General features: G+C 36.9%; 1 protein-coding gene and 1 long non-coding RNA gene across 4 annotated transcripts in view; one reads left to right on the top strand and one right to left on the bottom strand.

Annotated features, from left to right (window-relative positions):
- Nucleotides 1–1,916: 1,916 nt before the first annotated feature.
- Nucleotides 1,917–26,689, bottom strand: part of znf644b (zinc finger protein 644b) — a 36,424-nt gene continuing 11,651 nt past the window's right edge. For all 3 annotated transcript variants that reach the window (XM_073954090.1, XM_073954091.1, XM_073954089.1), the window contains 6 exons: nucleotides 16,653–19,382; nucleotides 15,952–16,500; nucleotides 9,074–9,199; nucleotides 8,882–8,987; nucleotides 7,682–8,805; nucleotides 1,917–2,256 (listed from right to left, as the gene is read on the bottom strand). In XM_073954090.1, the coding sequence (XP_073810191.1) occupies nucleotides 8,592–8,805; nucleotides 8,882–8,987; nucleotides 9,074–9,199; nucleotides 15,952–16,500; nucleotides 16,653–19,382 (3,725 nt within the window). In that variant the 3' untranslated portion in view covers nucleotides 1,917–2,256; nucleotides 7,682–8,591. The remainder of the gene's footprint in view (nucleotides 2,257–7,681; nucleotides 8,806–8,881; nucleotides 8,988–9,073; nucleotides 9,200–15,951; nucleotides 16,501–16,652; nucleotides 19,383–26,689) is intronic.
- Nucleotides 3,624–7,361, top strand: LOC137490210 (uncharacterized). The gene is made up of 6 exons (XR_011015981.2): nucleotides 3,624–3,720; nucleotides 4,029–4,084; nucleotides 4,632–4,692; nucleotides 5,487–5,601; nucleotides 5,866–5,977; nucleotides 7,039–7,361. It is a non-coding gene; the product is annotated as an uncharacterized lncRNA (long non-coding RNA).

The raw sequence follows: 26,689 nt of genomic DNA, 5'->3' as shown, positions 1-26,689 counted from the left end.
TTACGGATGCTCTAGAGGCAAAGTACTCCAACTGTTTTCAAGCACCAAGGTATAGGCCTACATAAATAATGAGATACTGTGTAGCAAAAGACACGTTATATGCGTTAAGTGACCGAATGCACCTACATGCATATTCAATACTGCATTTTATTATTTATTTTACTGGACAGGGGGTTGGAGATGAGTAGCAAAAGGGGGAGAATGAGAGAGCACAATCTTGTGGCGTCCGCAAAGGTGATGAATTTCTCTTGGCCACAATCAGTGCACCTGGGTTTCCTTTGGTGTATCCAGAGGTAAATAATTGATGCGAGGATAAAAGCGTTTGTGAGGGGGAGTGAGACATTCAGACAAGGGGGTGAAAACCCGGCCAGAGCCCCTTCTACCATTCCCCCTCTCAGCCCGAGCTTGGCCCCTCGCCGTTTGGTGGCCCCTCACACCGCCCCTTCGGACGAGCGCTTGAAGTGCAAATCTGTGTTCTGACTTGTTCCTGGTTGCTGTCAGCATGTTTTCCTCTTGTCAGTGGCGATTGACTGGGGGCTCGTCTCACCCTTGTGCCGGGACTGTAGCGGGATCATTGACAGGCCAGTGACACTGCCCAACCAGATAATGGAAACCTATTGATTTTTTTGTTCTCACACTCTCTCTTTTCCTCTCTTTTTTTCACAGATGAAGTGTAGGCTCTTACACTTTAGGAATGACCGAAAGCAAAAGCAAGGGCACGGTCGACAATGATGAAGACTTGGTCACTTGTCTTGATCTCCGGGTCACTCCTGCCACTTCCGAAGAGGAAGAAAAGTCAAGACAAGTGGCAGTCTCGGGATACAAGAAAAGCAGATTGTAAGAAGGAAAGTGTCCATCAATCAATCAATCAATCAACCAACACGATCTCCTGATGTCTGTGTCAGGTGCACCTGAGACTATAGATCGGGGGATAAATGTAATGTGAGATAAACCCACTCTATTTTTCCTGCAGCCCCTGGTCTGCCTTTGTCACAGCCACGCCAATGAAATATTAAGAATGTGCTTATCTGCCAGAGGGCAGTTTTAATTACCACCTAAGGTAAGGCTATTAATATGAAACAACATATCATGCAGTCGCTTCCTTATACATTCTGGAGGTTCAATTGAACAAATAAAATATGGTGATTAATCGAAAGCCTCTTTCTTGTTTTCCAAAGCCGAGTCATTACGCCTCCAGATTCAGATAAGATTTGCTCTCTTGCACACCGAGAAGGGATGACACTTGTATACTGTTTTAATGGAGGAATCTCCAGAGAGCAGGCCTCTTTGATTCACTGCCTAATGATAAGCGTGCTCTGGTCTGTCAGCAGCTCGGCCCCGTGGCAGATGGCTGGTGTGGATCTTACACATTTCTTTATGTTCCTGCCTCCCCCCTCGTCCACCCTATTCTTAAAGCTGCCAATGGTATAATGGAAAAACTCAATCCTGGTCATGGTTAGCTCAATCTCATTATAATCCCTCGTTTTTTATTCATTCGGCCCTTTGGGACACTGTCTGCCCACCGTGCAGCTTCCAGCCTTGGTGGAGTGTCTTTTGATTCGGCCAGGAGAGCCTAATGAAGTCACAGAGAGATACAATTATTTCCCAAAGCAGGGGCATTAATGTACTCCAGATTCCCTCCGGAGGAACGTGATGACAATTGGTTTGTACAGCTTTGATCGCCAGTCTAAGCCCTGCCCGGGACAAACTGTGAGGTCGCCCCCCGGTCCAGACGCTTACTGATGAACCTGAAAACAGAACCCGGTCAAGCCGCTTTCTCTGATATCATCAGAGCTTTGGCTCTACACAAAGGGCCGAGCTGATATCATGAACATCCCTGATACTTACATAACAGACAGAGCCTTTGTCAACAAATTAGTGCTAGCGTAAAAATAACATGACAACTACAGCAGATACAGAAAGATGCACAGCTTTAAAATCACAATTACATTTTAATTGGCTATTAATGACTTAACAGAGACGTAAATACAATGTGTTAATGCTTGCTCAGCTCATTAGCACAATGTATTCTTTAGTGGATCGGTACTGTATGTGCTTGCACATTATCATCACCAAGTAATGGTACATAGTTACATGGTAACTATTTGAAGGGCTGACCAGGACACAGAGCTCTCTTGCTCCATTTGGTCATTGCCTACAGCTTTATTTACAATCAATTACATCAGAAAGAATAAGTGGTAAAGATTCCCTTAAGTATCCTAAAGTGAGACATGGTAATTACACTGTAAACGATTTCTGTTGTTTTCACGGTATTATACTGCATTTCTCAACAGTTGTTTACTGTATAAGCTGTGCACAGTGTGTTACTGTATATATTGCTGTTTTTACAGCATAATAATGTATTCTCAACATTTCCATACTGTGAACATGATTAACAGTATGCTACTGCAGATTTTACAATGAATTTTGGGAAAAAATCAGTTACTGTGAATCTAAATACAGTACTGCAAATGACCATGAAAAACTCTACACACACTTTATATTATTATTATTATGTTTATTTTATTTTTTGACAAAGTATTTTGTGAAGAAAAATAAAATAACCAGTTTCTTCAGACTGTTCAGTGCATAAAACTGTCCCCTGGTTTTCCATATTTGGGTGTACTGCAACTTAATTTTATAAGGTTAACATGAAAATATTAAATCATTTTTAATCAACATAACTTTGTGCTTAACCAAAACGTAAACTGGAACAAAAGTAATTGATTCATGAAACCAAAGTCAGCTTAAATTTCATAATGACCAGCCTGCTTTAGGCGGATTCATGAGGTTAGGGCACCCGTCATCACCATGGAGGTCACATATCTCCGCATTTTCAAAACAATATTTTAAAATACGCACGATCCCTATAAATAAACCACAGACTTGAGTTTAAAACAACTACATTCCCGCATGAAAAACGGTTAAAACTAAATTTCATAACACATTCATTATAGAGCCATCTAAGTCTCACATGTCTAGCCGATTATAACCTCGTTTCGCCGGATACATGAGTGATGATGGACACCCTGGAGGTCAGAATCTCCGCTATCGGCAAAGCACGCTTAAAATTTACACATGATATCTATAAATAAACCACAGATTTGAGTTTGTAAGAACTACATTCTCGCATGAAACACTGTTAAAATTTAATTTCGTGACATATTAAACGCAATATTTATAATATTAGCTGGGCTTTCTCATCCGCCATTACCATTTGCTTGTTGATGTGAAATGAATTCTGGGAGAAAAAAAAATATTTATATATAATTCTCAAAACACTTCAAACGAACTTTATTCTTATTGTCAATGTCAGATATATGTAATAATTTCGCTGGTAAAGTGAATAAAAAACAATGTTACTATATTGTAATCAATATCACGTTTGCACTGGTTCGGTTCAGCACTCGAGCAACTCTGAATCGTATTGAACCGAATTGAACCGTTTGCTTGGGAATTATTTGATCACACGTGTTCACAAGCACATTCAGCAATATGCAATTAGTGTATAGTTAGTGTATAAATGCGTGTGGCCAAGCAGTATAACGAAATAGTAATGAATCATATACAAAAAAGGAATCGGTTTTAGGCGGATTCGATTCTTTACTGTTCACCAAGGAGCCGATTCATAGAACCGAACGGACACGACTCGACATGCAGGCAACGGCTCTCCTAATTTGAAATTCACCTGTCGTCTTTCATCCAGCGAATTCATCCTCGGTAAGTGTTTTAAAGTCAAATTCTGTCCGTTAAAGGATTGTTTTATAAGTATTTCTGTGTATTGAGTGCGTAATTTAAAATAATTAACCAAGTGACATTAGTTGTAAGTTCTTATGTTATGTCACGCTATCCGTTAACAAACGGTATTTTAAACAAGAAATAACAGACGCCAGGCGGTCATTGTAGTGTTTGCGAGGTATTAGATACAGTGAGTTTATCTTGAGTGAGTTTTTGACCATACGTTAAGTTACCTGAAAAAAACATAACTTTAACTTATTGTAACTGCATTAATGAATTCTCTATTTCAGCACAACACTGAGATGAAGGCGAAGTCACCATGAAAAGTTAAACGTTTACCGTTAAGGTAAGCTCTGGTCTTCACATAAGTTAGTCATTATGACTAAGCTATCATTATGGTAAATTTTTTCAACTGTAAGTTAGTTATTTAAACTAAACTCATAATAAAATGAGTCTTAACTGTTTTATTAAATGGAGCTGAAAATTAAATGCAGTTGAATTATTTTAAGCTAAATTTAATATTAACAAAATACATATTAATTGTCTATTTCTCAATAATGTTAATGAGCTTGATGTATAGCGTGTCATTAATTGTACATTTAATTTTTGGTGTTCAGGTGTACCTGAGGTGAGAGTACGTTCTGAGTACACAGATATAAGCCAAAGTCATTATCACTATATATATATATATATATATATATATATATATATATATATATATATATATATATATATATATATATATCCATCCTATTCTAAGTGAAATTGATTGTGTCAGGGAATGATTTGTGTACAAATGTATTTTAACCCCATACAGATTGGTATGGTTGTACCATAGATTTAGATTAATGTTAAATCTTATTTTACTCTTATTATATTTATCTGTTTTTCAGCTACAGTAATTGATGTTGAAAAAACTGATGCAACCAATCACTCCTCACTTGATTATTCAAGGTAATGTTGATGTCTTCCTCATTTTGATTAGATTTTTAAATGTCAAGTTGTTCACAGATTTGTTGTGAGGAGTTTCATGTACAACCTCTTTTTCTTCTTCCAGCAGTTCCTAAGATAAAAAAGTCTGGTGTTAAAACAGCCACAGCTATGCTATTTGCCTACCAAGTGCTGAGTAAATATTAGACAAACAATTTTTTCTATAACTGTTGTCTTTGTGTTTATTAGCAATTTTACTGGGCGTATGTGTTTTTTTTTTTCAAACAGCCTGGAAACTGTAAGTTTAGTTCAATATGTTATTTTATGCTATTCATTTTTGTGTTAACATGGATTGCATGTTGAAGCTATCGTTTTATAGTGGGAAAATGTAAAAGAGAATCACTGAATACAATAGCATAATGATTCTGCTTGTTCAAAGAAGGTACTTGATTTAGTTTTCCTCAAGCGACACATCAGTTTTTATGACTATTGCTTGACACTTGAATTGAAGGGACAGTTCACCCCAAAATGAAAATAATAGCATCTTTGGCATCCTCCACTTGTTTCAAAATAGTTATACATTTAATTTGTTCCGTTGAACACAAACTCGTATTTTTTAAAGAAATTTGGTTTAAATATGGATGTCAATAGTTACTGGTTACTAACACTCGTCAAAATATCTGCTTTAGTGTTTAACAGAAATTTAAATGGATTTAAAACACGTGGAGTAATGGTGGCAAAAAAGTAAACTATCCTTTTAAATATTTTATTGAGACTTATTTATATATGTCTTGTCTTTTGCCATATTGTCTTTCTAGCTCAGATTGTGATGAACCTGGAATGTGACACCAGTTACTCTTAAGACAAGAACCGAATAAAGCACAGATGTGGAGGGATTTGCAGCCAAACTAACTGGAGGGAAGGAACCTTTAGGTAAAAGCACCTGCTTTATTTAGATCTGAAGTATTTTATTTGACATAGAGATTTATTGTTTTAATTCTAATTTGAAGCAAACAAGGTTGAGCACCCCTGGTCTAAAAGCTCAAAAATGCTGTTTCCGTGATAAGGTAAAATGTAGTTGAGAAATAGATTCATTAGGATCAATGCTTAAAGTAAACATTTTCTTCTCTCTGTAGACCAAACATGTTTACTATCCCTCACATTTTAATAAATTGTTTCTGTTTTTGTTTCTTACAGTGTGGGTGAACATACTGCCTGGATGTCCAATAAAGGCTGCACAAGAGCTCATTTGATAGCACATATTCTGTCCTGTCTACATCTCTGATGACCTGGAAGTGCTTCGACATCAGTGAGTAATACATCTTTATATTGTCATGCATACAGGATTTCTGTAAGCTTAGCTTTAATGTTAGTTTCTAATCAGCAGTGACTGTTTTAAAAAATTAAGTATTTAAATTATTCTCAACGTTTTACTGATGCTGTGCACAGTAACGTTGTGATGATTTAGTTTGAGGAAATGTCACTAGAGGGTTTGTATAAAAAATAAATAAATAAATAAATTGTATGAAATGACTCGATAAAATGTTTATTTGTCTCACTGACATGCCATCACTGCTGCATATTAAAATACAGTAATACGAATTGACCGCAGAATATTACCACAAACATTTCATGAAGTAGGCTAGACTGCTCTTTAGTTCTCTACTCAACTTTAACACATTTCCTCGTGTCGCTGAGCCTCTCTGCAGATTTTGCCAAAAATGAATGCTTAGTGATTACTTTGTTTTATGCAAACCAAATATCAGTAACTTATCATTAGCATTATTTTAAAAAATCACCCACGGCTTTCATGTTCTCTAACGCAATCTTATCTGTAAGTTAGAAGTGGATTTATACGTGTTAAAAGCCTAAAAGTATTTAATTAATATTAGTCACGTTAAATTAGATTATTTTTATTTATTTAATTTTAAATATGTAGCCTCTTAAAGTGAGAATGAACTGTGTTCACCCCTCTTAAATCCGTGGAAGCACTAGTAGTGTGATCATGGAATCAGATATTTGAGCTATACAGAGTCGGACATTAAGTTAAGATGAGACTTTATTTTTTACACACCTGTGTGGACACCTGACTAGCGATCTTCAAGAACAATGCCCGCTGATCTTTTCCCCATTAACGTTAGTGTAATTGTGAATTAACAACAAACTGTATTTCACCAACAAAAACAATTAAAAAAACTGTTATATATATTATAACTGTTATATATATATATATATATATATATATATATATATATATATATATATATATATAAAAACAACAGTGCAGTGTTTCGTTTCTGAATGAATTAAATGGTTTGAGGGATGATTAGTTTTTACTCCAGTGATTAATTTTGCTTGTCATTTTTGCAGGATCATCAGAAGTGCTGCTGCCCTTTTTCACTCTCCCTTTCCACATCATTTGGCCTTCATCATGTCTTGTAGCAGTATTTTCACCTGTTTTTAAAATTGTAATAATTTTTGATACATTAATTGTTGACTGGTTTTAATGATCAATTGTTTATTAGTGTTCTGTTGCTTTGTTATATTGAATAATTGCTACTGTTTTAGCATGGTTTACACAATAAACCTTTATTGTGAAGTTAAAGTTTCAGTTTCTTTATTTTTCTTGTATTTCTTGAACAGTTAAAATAACACTTGTGCAATTTTTGAACATTTTTACCCATTATAAAGTAGCACTATTAAATAAAATAAAATAACATTTAATAACTGTAAAATACTATACAGTAATAATGAAAGTAACGTTAAAATACCGTAGTTCTTCATGGTAAAAATGTACAATAAAATACTGTTTTCAGTTTTGCAGTATGTGTAACACTACTGTAATTGGTGTTACAGTAAAAATCAACAACAGTAAAATGATGTATTACATTTTACAGTAAATGTAATACTAATGTAATTAGTATTACAGTAATGTTACTGTTTTATGAAATACAGCAGCTACTGGATAATTGTTGCCAGTAACTTACTGTTAATTTAACAAGAAATCGTTTACAGTGTAGTTGTGTTGTTATGTTTTAGTTTGAACCTATTTTCCAGCACCGTAAAAATGATGAGCAAAATAGCATTTGCAGGGATTTCAACAACTTACAACAATATTATGGAGCAATGACCTTTTTTGACATTATCTATAACTAATTCATATTGCATCATGACAGTATTGCCCATGGTATTACTAAACAACTAGAAAGCTTTGAAAAATATTCATTGATATATTCATAAACTTCACAGTTCATTTCTTTGATAATAGCATTAAAAATATTGTAATAGCTTGTGTGTTGCATGTTTTGGTTGGGTACACGCAACATGACACCCCCCCCCCCTCAAAGTGTTAAATGATGCGTAAGAGTATATATAAGAATACTTAACCAGAAATGAAGCACTATTTATGTAAATATATTATGTTAATATAATCTCTTAAAAATAGGATATATGCATTTTTTATCAGTGTAAATAAACATTGTGGTGCAAAGTTACAGTAAATAGCTATGCGTCCATGAAGCTGATTAGTTCTAATCAGTCGACATGTTCTAAACAGTGACCTCTGAATTCAATTATTCGGGTAGTTTCCAAAAAATCCAATTGCTGGATTTTAGACTCAAGTCACAGCAGCTGAGAACCGCAGTCCGCAAGGAGAGACTGTCTAATGTGCACATCCAAGCTCTAGATATAGCCATACTCTTAATCTATGTTGCAAATAGCATGCCCTTATGAATAACCGAAGATTGATACAATAAAATTGAAAAAAACAAAATGAAAAGGAGTAATATGCAATATAATAGAAGATCATATATTTTTCTATTCTGTATGAATATCTATATGTATATACAGTAGTATACGTGTATTTGTTTACGAACATGTGCAGAACAGGTGTACAGCAAGCATAGCTGGTGTGTAAACGTGGCTTAGGAGACCCCCTCAGGCAGACTGAGAGGAGGGTGTGTATCCAGGATCAGGCGCTCGGGGGGAGATGGAGAACACAGCTCTTTACACAGCGCTGAAACCTCCACCATACCTGCACCCACGCCGGGGATACTCGTGTGCATAAGATGCCTCTGCAAGTGCTTGATCCAGTCTTCCTGAATTGACTGAGGACCCTGGAAGATCAGATCGCAGAACCTGGGGGGAAAGAAAGACAGATATGAGAGCTCCTGGCAGTGGTGGGAGAGAGTGTACAAGGAGTGCTGCAAAGTACCTGCAGGTCATTCTGTAGATCACTTCAGAGACGGCGTGTGAAGATGAAAACACCTTCCTTTTTGGCCCAGGCCTTGATCTTGGCCTCTTCTGTTTACAGTCATATGCTGTAAAACAAACAATGTAATTATCATCGATGGAAAGCTGACGATTCTGTTTGATTTCGAACATATTGGAAGGGCAGATATCGTACTTGTTCCTTCTTCTATGGCGATTTTCTTTCGTCGTGCATATGCTCGCAGATGATTGGACAGGCTTACGCCACTGTGGAACGTCATGTTGCAGTGGATGCATGTATTCTTGTTGGCTGCAAATTTCTCTGGATTACACATAAAATAAAATAAAAGATTTGAGATTATGATATAGCTAAATAACAGATTTTTTTCTGTAGTCCACCCCACTCATGACCGATCTATTAATAGCAAAACCAGCGTTATACAGCTACACGAGTGTGTAATTTAGAAAAGGAACACAGCAGCTTGAAGAAAATAAAACTGTGATTCCCTGAGTGTCATCACCTCCCACTCCATCTGTTTTCATATAAAGATCGGCTGTGTTTTTGAGGACTTGTACTTGTATATTCACAGTAAGTATCAGGTTAACGGTTTGTTTGTTTGTTTTTAGGGACAGTGTTTGAAACTATTCATCTGCTCTTGTTGTACTTTTACATGAAACGTGTCTGGTTAATATTGTTTTATGAATCTACTATAGAATATTCCGGAGGAAATAATACATTATAGAAATGTGTCTTAATCAAAAATGGTTTGCATTACGTAATGGGTGGTTACATTAATATTATTATTTGAATTATTGTTTTTTTCATATGAACAGAATTCTAAAACATTACTGTAAGTATATTACGGAATGTCAATATTGAACATGTTCTGTTATTTTCCAAATTATTTAATTAATTATTTAAAAAATTTAATTTGTTAAAAATCCAAAATCTGTTTATTATTGCATTCCATCTACACTATTTTTAAATTGTTATAGAAGTCAGAAAATTGCTGTTTTTCAGCATCCTAAACCATGGGTGCCACAGTTCTTAAAATCCTATGGACATCTTCAAATGTTCAAAGGTGGAAAGAGTACTGAAAAATCATAGTTAAGTTAAAGTACTATTACTTGCCTAAAAATGTGGTGCAAGTAGAGTAAAAGTATCTGTTGTAAATATTACTCAAAGTATGAAAAAAGTAGCCCTTTTTAAAAGTACTTAAAAGTAGTGAGTATTACGCTGTAAAAAGCTGATGCATTTACGGGCCCACTCACATTAGGTACAGTTGCCCTGAACCATGCCAAAGCGCGATTGCCCCCCTTCCCTTCTCCCCCTTGACCTGCACTCACATTGCATTTTTACCTGCCAGACCTCCGCACGCTTACATCATCGATGATGCAACTGTTCAGTTTAACAGGAAGAGAAGTGCTCTCACTCAGCACAGTGGACGTTGCTTTAGTTATAGCGTTTTGTATAATTTTTAGTAGTTTGGGATGCAGTGACACACAGTCAAACACTTTGCCCAACAGATTTGGTTTTGACGCTCTAAAATTATCATAAAAGTCTTTGTGCTGCAGGTACTATAAGGTTTCCTGAAGATGCAGTCCCCTAAAAGTGACGTTGCGTCTTCAGTTTCGGGCTCAGGCGCGCTTTGCACTCACACTAAAAGCGCATCGCGCTAAACCCCAAGTGAACTGCGCTCTGGCACACCTCTTCCAACCGGGCCAGGCCAGCCAACTGAACCATGCCTGAACCCGATTCAGAGCACTCACACTGAACACATAACAAATTGGGGAACGCGCCTGGTACGGTTCAGATAGGATAGTGTGAGTGCGCCCTATTTGTAATTTGTGGATGTCTGCAAACGTAACATTCTGTAGGGCATTTAGTTATTGCCCAGCAGGCACACAACGTCTTAAGACATTAATATTCAGCTAGATTCAGGTTGTGATGTCAGGTGACCAAAATTCAATGTCTAGCCAGCATCTAAGGTTAATGTTTTTTTTATTTATTTATTTATTTTTTTTTATGGACATCAATTGACGTTGGTTTATTTTAGGTTGTGTTAGAAAGTGACCAAAATCCAACATCGAGTCAATATCTTAAACAAAGGTCATATTGACGTCAAATACTGACATTTGTTCATCAGGTATAGCAACCAAAATTCAACATCTAATAGACATCATAGTGGTAATGTTTATCCAACATCGAGCTGCAACATCATTTTACGTTGATATTTGGCTGATTTTAGGTTGGACGTTAGACAATGACATCGGCTTGACATTGGGTTGTGATACTTGCTGGGTATTTAAGGCCATTTCGGTCATCTTCTCATCACTGACATGCATCTAAACATTCTCTGGGTCAATGCATGTAAAGATTTTGGACATCTTCTTGACACTTTTAATGCTTCCAAACAGTTGGCTGCCATTATAAATCGCCCATGTCTTGAGATCATTATGATGAGATTTACCCTCTATGTGCAATTTGATTGAACAGAAATCATATGACTGATTCTAAACCACATAGACAAAAAAAAAAAAAAAAAAAAGTAGTGTCTGCAGGTTAAAGGAAGGTAGTGGAGTAAGAGTACCAATACTGTATTAAAATGTACTCAAGAAAAAGTAAAAGAACGCATTTTTAAAACTATTTCTGAGAAAAACTACTCACAGTATTTTGTAATTTGTAACTTTACACGTTATGTTACATATATGTTATATGTTACATATCTGGGTAGGTGATATTATTTTGTTTTATTCTTTAGTATAGCTATAATACAAATTAAATGAAAGGTATACACATATGTGGACAACCAAACCAGTCAGAGTTATTTTTTAGCAAAATTAAGATTCACAGCATACATCACTGATAAATAAGTTTGTAAGAGCTGAATAAATAAGCTCGTAAGGGACACAACTATTTGAAAATCTGGAATCTGAGGGTGCAACAATAAATATACTAAATAAATGACCTTTGAAGTTAAAAAAAATACTTCTTACTTACTTATTCTTACTTACATATTACTAATCACAAATTAAGTTTTTGATATATTTACAGTAGAACATTTACAAAATATCTTCATGAACATGATCTTATGACTAGTTTTATGGTCTAGAGTCAAGTCAGTCATTTGATTACTTTGGGTTATAATAAAATTATATTATATTATATTATATTATATTATATTATATTATATTATATTTTATTATATTATTTATTCATTTTCTTGTCGGCTTAGTCCCTTTATTAATTCGGGTCCCCACAGCGGAATGAACCGCCAACTTATCCAGCACTGTTTTGGATAAGCGGATGCCCTTCCAGCCGCAACCCATCACTGGAAAATATATTATATTATATTATATTATATTATATTATATTATATTATATTATATTATATTATATTATATATTATATTAATAAAAATACAATACTCCAAATGAAGTTGACATTTCTTTATCTGCATGCAAATATCTATATTTAGTCTTTTTTTTTTTTGGGTTAAAAACTAAGTCACAATTACAGATATATGTATCTAAACTGTTCTGAAAAGCACAAATTGAGCCTCACTGAACCTTCAGCAAAAGCTGTCAGTACTCCACCTTCAATCAAAGAGCTCCAGCAAAAGATAAAACAACAGAGCCGATTATATGAATCTGGCTGAACAATCTAATCAAATTTGGTGATCACTGTATATCCAATTAAAAAGGACAACCTGTTATAAAAATGTGATTCGGAAACACCATTAATCTTTTATTCATTTAGTTTTTTAATTAATGAAATGAGAGTTTTATTTGGGTAGACATGAAACAAAGATGTGCAAATACAGCTGATGTGTTTCCAGTAGTACATGAAAGAAAGCTATGCGTTTTACATTTGAATTTCAAAGCCACTTTTGATGACATTCATTCTTTTTGTACCTGCTACAATATTTCAATGAGTGGCAAACTTTTACTCGGCACTGTCTGAATCTTGTGTTCCCTCTCTCTTTTAATGGCATCAACTGGCAACTTCAAGGTTGCAGGAAGAGAACTTTGTCTTAAGTATGAGGCATCTGTCATGCATATTTAATATGGAGTGTATGATTGAAATTGGGCTTTAAGGTGCACTGTAAATAATGAAGGCAGTCGAGGTGGAAAAACATATGAGAGCAGGTGTGAAACAAAGCTGTGCAGTCATGCTACACTGTATTGATCATCTTTACCCATGCTTACAGTAAATATCTCGAATCAATGCAATGGCACTTAACAAACTACTTGATTATTTGCACTTCAACGACTGTACCTATTAACAAAAGACTAACAACAATAAAACCCCTATGTTACGGGAATAAAGAATGTTCAACGCTGGTTGTGACCCAGATATCTGAAACCTCACCTGTCTGTCACTCTCGGATTCTTTGATTCAACATCACTCGAAACAAGACAGATCACACGCTCAGCTGTCAGCGAACAGGCAAAAGCTTCTTGTCATGGAGGGTTTTGTTTTAACTAAAATTGCTCGGTATCAATGGTGCTTCCCAGCTTTCTTTGTCCATTGACAATGCATGATGAAAATGAATGGCCAATTAGGATTCTACTATTTAAATAATAAAAAACAACCATGCTAAATAGACACTAATTATTGGTAACAGTATGGGTATCAAAATGAGCTTTAAGTAATAACGTATTTCTGCTTTTTGTTAAATGGACCAGGCAATACACAGTGCACCTTGTGCACTGCAGGTTGAAAGTAATGAGACTTTCACAAACTGTGCAAGAGAGTTCCAGAGAAGAGAAGCAGCCCAGCTAAATGGCCTGCACCGATTATGGGTAACTGAACAGTATGCATAACAAGAGAAACAGATCAAGATCTAAGAATCTAGGTAGGAGTGTGAATAGTTTGAAAGTCAGAAAATATGAAGGTACAAAATTATACAAAGGTGAAAATCTGTATCTTGCAAAAAAAAATATATCTGAAAGCCATTTACCTGCTAAAGAACAGAGTCAGGAGGAGCCTGTCACCATCAAAATATCATTATTCATAATTACTAAAGGGCAGAGAACTGTTAGCTCAGTCATTCTAAACTGGCATTCAGTGGAAAAGATTCTTTAAAACGTCTTTAATGATGATTATATATGCATTTTTTGATAGTCTACAGACTATAAAATGATTTGCCTAATTACTCTAACTTGCCTAATTAACCTAATTACCTAGTTAAGCCTTTAAATTGCACTTTAAGCTGAATAGCATTCATTCATTCATTCATTCATTCATTCATTCATTCATTCATTTATTTTCTTTTTAGCTTAGTCCCTTTATTAATCAGGGGTTGCCACAGCGGAATAAACCACCAACTTATGCAGCACATGTTTTACACAGCGGATGACCTTCCAGCCACAACCCAACACTGGGAAACACCCACACACACTTGCACACACTGACATACACTACAGCCAATTTAGCTTATTCAATTCACCTGTAATGCATGTCTTTGGACTGTGGAGGAAACCGGAGCACCCGGAGGAAACCCATGCGAACACAGGGAGGAATACTAGTATATTGAAAACTATCTAGTAAAATACTGTGTACTGTCATTATGGCCAATATAAAAGAAATCAGTTTTTAGAACTTAGATATTACAACTATTATGCTTAGAAAATGTGTTGAAAAAATCTTCTCTCTGTTGAACAGAAATTGGTAAAAAAAAAAGAAAAAAAAGAAAAGAAACGGGTGCTAATAATTCAGCAGGGCTATTAATTCTGACTTCAACTGTATGTACTGAGCATAAATAAGTACACCGCTTACAGATATCTCTTTTATTACTTCATGTGGATTAGATTAGTCAGTAACACAGTACTAAGATCACAGTCCAAAATAATAAAATATATAAATACATAAAATAACAATATATTAAACAGAAAAAATTAAGAGAAACAAAAGAATATATATATATATATATATATATATATATATATATATATATATATATATATATATATATATATATATATATATATATATATATGTATGTTTGTATTCTGTAGTTTTTTTTTTAATAACCTGTTTGAATGGCAATGTATTATTGTTCTATTCCTAAAGATGTTAGCCGACCAAACTCTTATTTTATTGGATATAAATGTTTAACATATTGATGTAAATGCACAGCAGGGTTCTTACACCTTTCAAACTTCAAATTCCAGCACTTTTCAAGCACTTTCAAGGTGCATTTTTATAACCAGCACTTAACAACCATGGTAAATTACATTTATATATGCTCTATGTACTTTTTCACATTAAAATCCATTGTGCTTTTTTTAAAACACACAATATGACATTTCAACTAAAGTCCTACCTAAAGTTGATATCTTAAAAAATGAGCTTACAGTCAGATTTTGTTTGTGTAGTAGTAAGTTGACATGTCTGTTTTAAACTATTCCTAAGTGCTTCGTTTGGTGTTTAGGTGCAAATATGCATTCTGCATGATTGTCTCCTAAATATGCGCATGTGGTAATCATTTTGCAGTGAAAACTGGACGCACAGCAACAATTTAATGCACTTGCAAAAATGCTCCAAAATATATTTTGAGCTGACATAGATAAAATTTCCGGCACATCAGAGCACTTTCTATCCTTGAAAACAATGTATTAAAAATCAAGCATTTTCCAGCACCCGTACGAACCCTGTATATTATTCACTGAGAAATTGATAAGAAATAAAAATGTATGTATGTATGTATATAATAAAATATTATATATATATACATACACACACAGTATTTAGTGGAAAAAAGAATTAAAAATGCGGTCTAATTAATAACCTGTTGCCCTCTTAGAGGTGCTTACACAAACTAAATCTTTTGGTAAGAATACATAATTACACATTAACAGATTTGTCAATAATGGCTGAGATGTTCAGGAAGACTATTAATGTCTTCAAGATAAGCTTACCCAGCCTTGCTACTGAAAACAATAGTGGTTAGTCAAAGAAACTCTAAATACTAGAGTATTTCAATATAAACTAGGCTTCTTACAGCAAACTAGCATTACATTCATTTTCTGGCTAATGACAAATCAATGAGTGAATGTATGGTTCCTAACCTTGGCTCCAGGTAGGATCAAGCTTCACAGATGGTGTTCTGGGTATGCCGTCACAAGTGGAGTAGATGGTCAAAGGAGTGCTGGCTTCCTCTGAGTGATCTTCGACCTCCATTTCCTGCTCCACTTCCCTATTTCCCAGCAGATCCTCTAAAGTGCTAGACTGGACCTTATCGGTCTTCTTCCTCTCCCTGTCAACCTGGGGGGGTCTGATCATTGTCCAGTGCCCTTCATCCGGTTTGCTAGTGCCATGATGGATCTTCATGGGAATGCCGGAGGATGTAAGAAACAGGCCATCGCAGCTGGCAAACTTTCGGGAGACAAAAGGTTTAGATAATTGTGGTCTGGAACCAAACACCCTCATAATGTTCTTGTACTCCGTTTCATCCTGAAGAAGTTCAGACAGAATGCTGAGAGGTGACTTGCTAGCACCCGAAATAGGCTTGCCAATCCGCTTCAGGTGGCCCCGCACATGATTGGAGAGGCCAGTCTTAGTGTCAAACCAGCCCAGGCACAGCGGACAGGTGTGCTCGGTTTTAGACTCTGGCTTATCTGCCATGATGAAAGCACATAATTACTTGAAATGAATAAGTTACACGAAGAAATGTTTGAACACATACATAAATATAGGTTATGCATGTGTGATTTTAGCTTGAGAGCATTATCTAAAATCACAATGACAAGGAAAGGTGAGCAATAATCACCTTTTCTGATTCTGCGATTCACTGAGGGTATTTTTCTGCGTATGCGAGGCTGGCGGTCCTGAGATGCCACTTGTTCGGGTGACACCACGTGCCGAGCATCATAACTCAGCCCCACCCTGTATAGGTGTCCTCTCACATGATTTGACAAACCCACCCCAGATTCAAACACCGCAGGGCAATAGGGACAGCACTTCCTGCCCACCACTGAAAAAGGACTGACAACATACTGTCCGTAAGGGTCACTTTGCTGATAAACAGATTCATCAGGGTTATCCTCACTTATTGTACTTTCAATACACTCCTCTTTTATTATAAATGTACGAATCTCATCGCTGTCCTCTTCTATGCTATCTTCTGGATTAGAATGACTGGCATAGTCAGGAATGTTGTTGTTGAAAGGGATGAAATAATCACTGGGGGTATTGCTTTGAAACCAATCCGGAGACTCTTTGGTGCATTTGCTGAAATCCTGAGCACCTTCATAGTCATCTCCCTCTTGTGGTGTACTGGAGTCCCATTGTGGAGATTCAGACTCACATTCTGGAAGACTCACATGAGGAATATCGGCATGGGTGTTGCGATAAGGGATTGACATTTTTCTTTTGGAGGGTATTTTGTGCCTTAGCGTTTGCAGAGCTAAAGTACTGCTGGTTGAAGGATCTTTGGGACGGCTCTCAGTGCCAGGGTTCAGACAGGCTGCTTTACTCACGATCTCTGTTTTCGCTGTAAGATGTGCGTCAAAGCTGGAAAGATATTTTGTCCTCTTTTCGGAGACAGTGCTTTCATATTCTTGATTGTCTTCTTCGACATACGGGAGACCTGTTGTCACGTCTATTTTCTCTGTAGGCAGAGGGGATAATTTGCTTGGCTTGTCACTTCTCAGTGAGAATGGTGACAGCTTGTTTGCTGGGCTGCCAGGGCTCCATTTGATCAGCGAGAGGCTGAAACCGTCACAGGCTTTTTGCGTTTCTTCGCTTCTCACATTAAGGTCAGCTGAGCCATTGGGCCTAAAGGGCAGCTCACCTCTGTCCTTAACTGACCATTTCTCTGTGCTTTGAATCTTTGGCATAGGCAAGGATAAGTCCTTGGTTTTGGGTTGATCATCCACATTGCTGTGTGGTTGAGGTTCATAATCATCATAATATGGCTGTCTGTGGATGAGCTCCACGTGCTTTCTGAAACTAAATCTATTATTACTCGTAAATGTGCAATTTTGACATGCAAAACAGTCTTCAGTCTTGGCACATGTGTTGTGGTGAGCTGTGCACTCATGCGCCTCCACTTCGGATTTAGTCATGTGATGACAATCCTCAAAACAGTAAGGCTTCTCCTTCTCATTAGTTTTGCCACAACGGATGAAAGTTTTGGGGCATTTCGTTCCAAACACGCACTGGGGACACTGAAGGCAAGCTCTTCTTCCCTCGACATCTATCTTACTGAAACCTTTAATCTCTTCCATCAGCCTTTCCCTCCGCACCTGGTGGATTATCATGTGCTTTTGCAGAGAGGTTAGGTCTCGGAATGAACGCCCACACTCTCTACATATAAAGGGTCGGGGAACGTGTTCTTGTCTCACCTTATTATTCCTATCTAAATGATACATCATATGCCTATGCAAATGCCTCTTCTCCTTGAAAGTCTCATTGCACTTTGAACATGGGAAAAAGGACAGCTCCTCGCCTGTTTTTGTCTCTGTCTTTAACCGTGCCAATTTTTCACCCATGTAGGTGTTTGTTTCTACGTCGCTGCCGCCTTCATCACATCTCTCTTCCTTCTCGCTTGAAATTAGCTCCTTCATGGCAGCTGACTTGTCGCAGAATTTCTCCAGGCGCAAGCCGGCATATGCTTTCAAACTTTCCGGCTCTTTCCTAAAGGCATGTTCTTTGTTAATGGACGACTCAGAATCAGACTCTTTGTCAGTAAGGGAAATCTGGGATGCATAATCAAAGCCATCATAAACCTCTACTTCATTGTCAGCCCTCTCCATGGCACAATTTTTGCGCATTCTCCGTCTTCGGTTGGCAGGTGGAGTTCCATCAATCTCCACCTTTGTTCTTACCCCATCACCTGCTACGCTGCTGTTCAACAGTATCCGCATGAACTTCTCCTGCAGGCCCCAGTTCAGACCATCACAGTCATCAGAAGAACTCTCTGACAACTCAGAATCAAAGTCCCATAAGCACCCTGCTTTGATTCCCTTTCTAGACAACAGTCGGCTGATTGGCCTGTTATCCAAGCCTTCCCCCACCAGCACATCTAAGGGGGCCTCACCGTCACTGTAGTTTGATTCAGATGAGGCCCGTGCGGACCGCACTTTTAGGGCGCACCCTTCTGCTTTCTGCCGGGTGTCTGATTGAAGCTCACTGGGAGGCGGTAACACCTCGGGGCTGGTGTCTGTCCCGGGCAGAGGGGACATGTCTTTGTTGTGGACGCTGGACTCCTCTGAGGTACAGTGTGAAGCAGCTCCATTAACAAGTGCTCCTGAAGGCAATGAGTCGTTTGTGCTAGGGGCAGCAGGGACGCTACCACAGACAAATGGGTTCGGCTGGACTCCATTTAAAGGGTTTTGGTGACTGTCCAAGGGCAGGGGCTCTGGTGGATCCAAGCTGTTATTGTTGTTGTTGGGAGAAGATGTGCTTGTCAGCTCTTGAGTGTCATCAGAGGAACATTCTACCTCTTTGTCTTCCTCTGCACTCTCTTTTACTGCCGCCATAACAGAGACAACACAGTCTGTAAAAAAAGAGACAATCAATCAGTTTTAAATCAATCAGTACCTCCATATGACTAGTTACAACGGTCAAATGAAAATCATTTTTAAAATGTTTATTTTTTATTTTTTTAAAGGTCCATACAAGTCACTTTACGTACAAATTGCATATTGAGCATCAATGAGTTAAACGCTCTAAACAGTAATAATGGTGGCCTAAAGAAGATGGACGTCTTTTTTACTTTCTTTGTGCAACAATCCAAGGCTCAAACACCCTCTGTCATCACTTTTTTTCACAACACACCCCAACGTTAGCCCTGGAAGTCCTGGTGAGGAAGCTTAATTATGTGAATGCACCTCTGGGATCTAACCTTCCTGTTTCTCCCACCAAAGTTCTCAGCCGCCTGCTAAAATTGACCAATTTCCATGGGAACAAAGCACACCGCCAATAAGATCATATTATTCTGTCTTATCACTCTCTGATGGTGCCAAAGCGCATCCCAGCACGAGACTGTTGTTGCTTCAAACCTGACAAATTGGCACACTGCACACACATACACAGAGTGACTGAGTGACTGAGTGACACACACATACATTCAGGTAGAAACGCTTCCGTTCATGACTAGCCAGAGAAATATACCTCAGGTGTCATCAGCCAATCTAATTATATTTGATGGTTTTCAACAGCTCGACACCAGCAAACCTGTGGGACAACAGGACTGTGTTTAAAGGCTGTGTTAAAGGGGCCCAGGCTTGCTGTTGTCCTGCTAGACCACAGTGTATGCTCTGAGGATTTGACATTGAGCACTAGCTGCTCTCAACAGGAAGCCGCGTTGCTAACGAAGTGTTAAATTCAGTGTTAATGAGTGGCTTCACTGTTACCACCTCCTAGGTAAACCTTCCGAGCTCCATATTCTCTCCATCTGTTGGGGTGTGAGGGGCTTTCGGAGGGAGAACAGACGCTCTGCATTTAAAAACGAACTTCACTGCAAACCCCTAAACAGCAGGGTGGCAAAGCCTCAGAATATGATTTCAGCTTTAAATTTACAGGCCTCATTAGCTTCCAGTTTCCACACTGATCTGTTCCATACATAACAAACAGGGTTCAACTGCAATGCGTCTTTTAAAAATTCATTTGCTTCTATTTACTTCATTTAGTCAATGTTAAAAGGCTGCCTTTGCCTTGCTGGAAGCTATTTACAAGGATTATGAGCTTAAATACATTTACGCTCTGTGCGGAGATCAATCTGAAGCGATTAGCTCTTTTTCTCAATCTCGCTCTTACCAACTCTCTTTCTTCCCTCTTGGAAATATGCTCAGTAATGAACATGTTTGAATTCGCAAACAACAATGAATCAGAGGAGGTCTCCCTGTGATCAGTCTAAATTAACTGCACAAGTAAAAGAGCACTTAACACTTACACGACACACATATGTCATGTGCTCTCTCTCTCTCTCCCTCTCTCTCTTTCTCTCTCGGTCCCTATTCTTTCCATCAGCACTTGTTCTAACACTCGAGTTGCACCTCATCTTGAGGTTACTGCTGAAAAAATAAGAGGTGATAATTGCATATTATCATTACACATTATTCTGGAACCCCAGAAGGTAAACTTTTCTTGGATATTTATTAATCATAGGAGAATACAGTCTTCTTGCTATGTTCCACTTTGGTGTCATCAACTTTTTCCCCCACTTACTAAACTAAGCTAGAGACAAAAAGTCAAAAGTTGTTAGTATATGTTCCTAGAATACAATTACATGTTGTAGTACAACTGCAGAGAACAGTAAAGTGTGTTCTATAAATATGAGACACAGGGACAAAGAACTCAAATGAATCTCTATTTAAAAATAACGTCTTAAAGTAGAGTGAAGACACAGAACTATATTGCATTTTCCAATTTTTCAAAAAATGTGAGGTAAAAAATAGATAACCTGCAACTTCTCATTTAGTAAGCTGAAGCTATAAAACCTCTCTTAGTTTCCTTAGACTCTTCCCTGAAAAGAGAAGACTTCAACAACATTCAGAAAGACCAAGTGGGACAAGTCGTTCAGAGCAGTTAGCTGTCTATGTGAATCGGCAACATGCCCAACTCCATTTCACTTTATCCATTACTCTCTCGCTCTCTCTCTCTTTCTTTCTTTTACCTGTCCTTCTTCTCCCCATCCGTTCACAGAAAAAAAAAGCATCTGAACAAAGAGGGTAGGCCGTGGCCCCTCAAGTACAGAGCAGAGAATCTTCCTCGGTTAATGGGAGTTATTGATTTGTTTGACACACTGTGAATTTATGAAGCCGCCTCTCAAGTGTGAGAGACTAACAAAGCACAGCTGTGAGCAAACAAACAGGTAGCTATTCAACCTGACACCTCACAGAGACTGAGGAGAGCCTGTCTTTCTCTTCTTCTTTTGCCACGTAGAGGAAAAGCATCGAGTTCAACTCAAACACACAGAGCAGTAGTAACAGGAGGAAACTCTTGCAGGGTTTCGCAGCACCGGCTGCTGCTGTTGGGACAAAAGATGTTTGGGGAGATTTGTATTTTTTTTTCAAGTGAACAGTCATATATTAGGTTATTTCATATTATATGTACACTGTAAAACCTGGTAAGTTAAACTGTTTGAGGAAACCGATTGGGGCAAACCATTAAAGTTATAAAACCAAATGATTTGAGTACTGTAAACTTTATACATGGTTTCTGCTACATTCATTCTTTCATGGCGGAGCGCAACACCAAAATTCATGCCACCACGGCTACATTACAGCTTCTCATTCAAAACAATTAGTCAAAATTCATCCAACAATGAAGTCCAAACAACTTTATAGCTACTCAAATGATTTGATATTGCTTGTAGCATTAGAGTTGTTGTTTTTTTTTAATAGCAGGTTATAATACCACCAAAACATATTAAAAGGTAAGAGAATTATAACAGCGTGAACTTTTCTGTAATTGTAGTAGTGCTCTGAGTTATTTGTTTAACCCTAAAGGTTTATGGCCATTTCACTTTACTTCAGGACGCATTAACTCTGTAGGTCTATTTAAGACATTCATAAATATTCTTAGCAAATCTAATAAATATTGGAGACATCCTCGTTACATAACGTTAAACACTAAATTGCAGAGTTTATTTGAACGCGCACAAGAAAATCTGCGCTTTAGCAAATAGTCATGTACACATATATTATTCGTGTTTAAATCATTAAACATTTTAAGTTCAGTTAATAGAGTGAATTCAAACGAAATTAAGTCCAAACAACTATATAGCTTCTCAAATTATTTGATATTGCTTGTGGCATTAGAGTTAAATTAATACAAAAATTATTTTAGTTTATAAATTAAGTTATGCAAGTCATTTTAGTTATTAATTAATTAATTCATAACTGCTTTCTGCTTAATAGAATTAGTTTATGAGTTACCATAACTCTTTTTCATTCGTTAATCTAACGATCTTTCAATCGTTAAACTAACTTATTTCGTTTAGTGATTTTCACTGTTAGGTTTTACAGTGGAGGCAAGGGCCAGTATAAGATTCTGACAGTATGATAACTTTAAATAAAAATATCACATTGTGATTACTGCTCTAAAATATATACATTTTAAATGTCTGGGTAAAAAAAAAAAAAAAAAAACTTTGAACACAATATATTTTATTTTGTGAAAAATGTCCAAATATTTTGGAATAGTAAACACGTCAGACTAAATAATTCAAATGAATCATTGACTTCTGCTGTCTTTGTTTTAAAAACACATACTTCTTCACAATACAAAATGGCATCTTTGGATTTCTTTTCTGCTAAAGATAGTATATCCTAAAAAAAATATGTAAATAAAAAATCTTACACAAACATTAGGAACGGAATAGTAGAATTTTTTTTTTAAATCTTTTAAAAACTTGACTTTCCAAACCACACTATACCTTAAAATTAGTTATCGGCCTATGCCTAGTCATATGTTGATTAATTTTGAACTATGAAAACAGAATCAACTGCAATTTTTTATATAATCAGTGTCAAGGCCCGTGCACACCGAGATGTTTTTGCTTGTGTTTTCCATTGACGTTTAACGCCTCCTGACTATATAAAGGCCGCCAATGTAATCGTGCACAACGAAGCGCAAAACGCCAGGCGCAAATGCGTCATTCTAAACAAAAATTCCTCGTGCCCGTTTTTTTGGTTTGACGCACCACGTTAAAACCTTCTCCAGCAATCAGGTTGGCACTTTTGTTCACGTGCACGGAGCTGCTGAAATTACAGTAAACAGTACTTGGAGGGGCTCAAGCGCAAAACTGTCAATGCGAGCGCACATTGAAGAAGATGCCCAGAGGCAAAATGAACTTGTTGCTGCTTATTGCTCTGTGAACAATAATCATTTCTTCGTTGCTAGAGCTGGATCTGCTACTTGAACCATCTATGTTTGTTCGAGTCACCAGTAACTTTAACAACAAGCATGTGAACTTCCTTTCTTCCTCTTCTTTTGTGTTACAAGCGGGTTTTGGAAGCTTAAAGTTGTGTAGCGCCATTAACATCAAGGAGTGATTTTGCATACTCTTCTGCTTGACACCAGTGACACCAGTGAAACTTGGGTTTAAATCCGGAAAAACGCAAACGAAAAGCATCCCGGTGTGTAGGAGTCTAAAAACTCGTCATCTCAAAATTCACAAAAAACAATCATGCAGAAACCGTTGTCACTTGCTAGTAAACATCACATGCAGTTACAAATCTACTACACACTGAATTATGCAAGACATTTTGAAATAATAAAAAAAACAAAATACAACCAAGTTAAATTATTTCCTGGAAAATGTTCAAAAAATAAAAAACATTGTTTAGATGTGCATGGGTTTCAAATGCTTATCAAACATCAAAATAATACTGTAAGTGTTAAACAGAACTTCACAATGATTTTACCCAATAAATTGCTAATTTATGTTTAAAAATTATGTCAGATTTAGAACAAGAATCCTATGATGACATGTAATAGACTTTTAATGATCAAAGATCAGCTCTCATAAATAATCAACTGTAACTTGTTCTTTACCTAACAATTGTCAAAAAGAAAAAGAAAAAAAACATTTAAAATACTAATCAATTGTAATATGAAACATATGTAACATTAAGTGGTTCGGAAACATTTTTCCACCTTTATTTTGATATTTTATTTTAACAAAAGACACTTACACTTGATTTTGATTTCTAGATACATTGTTTAGCATATGTAAGTACACACCTCACATATTTATCTTTTAAATTCATACAACATTATATTTGTGCATATACATTAGATTAGTCAGTAATGAAGCCAATTCTGGAGCTTAACTTACAAAGTTACTTATGATAACAGTCTAAAAACTAGTACACCCAAATTTATATGTTATAGAAAAATATTAAATGCAAATTTTAAAAAAGAGGAAAAAACATGAGAACCTAAAAAAATTTAATATTTTGCAATATTTTGCTTGAATTTAATAGTTTTATCTTTCAATTTCTAAATATGTTTGGTTACTAAAATTTTATTTTAATAAATATATCTGTTTAATAAATCTGTTTTGTTTAAATGCACCAAAATACAATGCCTATATTCACTAAGAAATGGATAAAAATATAAATTTTCCGAAGGGGGTGAACTCAGTTATGCTGAGCACTGTATACAATCAATTTTGTCAATTTAATTTGATGTGGACACCCAAATTGAATGTTTGATCCATATAGATGCACGATTATCTTCTGCTGGGCTGTTGAGAAACCAAGCAACAGACTGCCTAAACATGCAAGACATGATGTGCAACTAAATATTTGAAGAAAAGACTAAATGACGAAATATTTTCCCAATCCAGTGTTTACCTTTAGCAACCTTGAGTTCCAACAACATGAATGGTGCCCATTCATGTATATTCCAAGCATGCACCTAACACCTTGACCTTGCTTATGTTGCATTCAACTTTTTAATACACGTTGAACATCAGTATGTTTAAAGTTTAATATGGAACATTTGAGGTTTGACCTATGCAAACATTTTTGTCCATGTCAACATTTGTACTTATTCACTTGGCAGGTGCTTTTATCCCGAGTGACTTACAGTATATTCAAGGTATACATTTCTTCCTGCAGAATAAAAACCAGGACTCCACCACCACATTGTACAGAGCTATAAGAAGCAAATATACGTTGGATCGCTGTCATTTGCTGCACACAATATAAAGGTACAATACATTACAACCCTTGAAAATTTTCGAGTTTGTTTCCCCTCTTTCTCCTTCGTTTGGGAAAGAAACTAAGATGCGCGGAGAGTGGCAAGAATCCAATTTCGTTTGAACGCTGTGTGGAAATTGAGAGCTCAGCAATAAATCTGCTTCAATACACAATCTCCACAGAGCGCAGGGGCAGCTACCTCAGAGATCTCTTCCTCTGTGTCTAACAAACCGCTGCTTAACCAGGAGCCAAGGCTGCCAACTCTAACGTCTTGGTTGCCACAGCACTGCAAAAGTTGCATTTTCCAGAGGTTGCCATTCATAGCCAAGCTGATGCAACGTTGCGACTCTGTTAACTAACCCGGGTTTAAAAAAAAAAAAAGTCTCTGCGCACAAAATTTGGCTGTGCATTCCAAAACAAAAGAGCACATCCTTCAGCAACCCAAATTAAAAGAGCATCAGCATGTACTCAAAGACCGTGTGGCTCTCCTCAATACTCTTTCCTAAAATAGAGCGAATGAAACGGCTGCTCCTCCTGATGGTAGATTTAAGATCGGGGAGAGGGGAAAGGGGGGTCATTGGGCATGATAAAAGGGGACAGGGAGTGAGTGACAGTTGGGTTAAGACAGAAGTCATGTTCAATAGCAGGTAAAGAACATCAAAAGAGGAGTTCACAGGAAACCTATACAACCTTATCTAGAAGGAGGATTTTCTGTTGTGTGAAGTAGATTAGCGGTGCCAGAGCTGCTGACATGGCCTCATTTGCTGCCCTGTAGTGTTAGAGGAGGATTAAACCATATAAACTTTGAAGCCTTAAACAATACCTTTCAAAATTAGATGGATTAAGGGAGGGATGTCTGATGGGGATTTCCCGTGGCTTTGTCAGTTTAAAACTTCTCTTTTTAAAAAAGGGAGCGAGAGAGCAGAAAAAAAGAAGGGAGAAGAAAAAAAAAGCTAAGCAGGTCTGGGGTTTCAGTTTTAATGAGGGCACTCTTATCATGAGCTGGGCAGTGGGTGCGAAGTGGCGCAGGTCGACAGGCCCTTAAACCAGTAGCCTTTCTCTCACATTAAAGAATGATGCAAAGAGTTTGTCACTAAAAGAAGGGGGCGAAAGTTTTCTGGCAGTTGCATCATTTCGGTAGTTTTACGCG

The sequence above is a fragment of the Danio rerio genome, chromosome 6 (assembly GCF_049306965.1).
Source record: "Danio rerio strain Tuebingen ecotype United States chromosome 6, GRCz12tu, whole genome shotgun sequence".
NCBI lineage: Eukaryota > Metazoa > Chordata > Actinopteri > Cypriniformes > Danionidae > Danio > Danio rerio.
The sequence above is the reverse complement of the archived record's forward strand: the minus strand, read 5'-3'. Positions and strand labels throughout refer to the sequence as shown.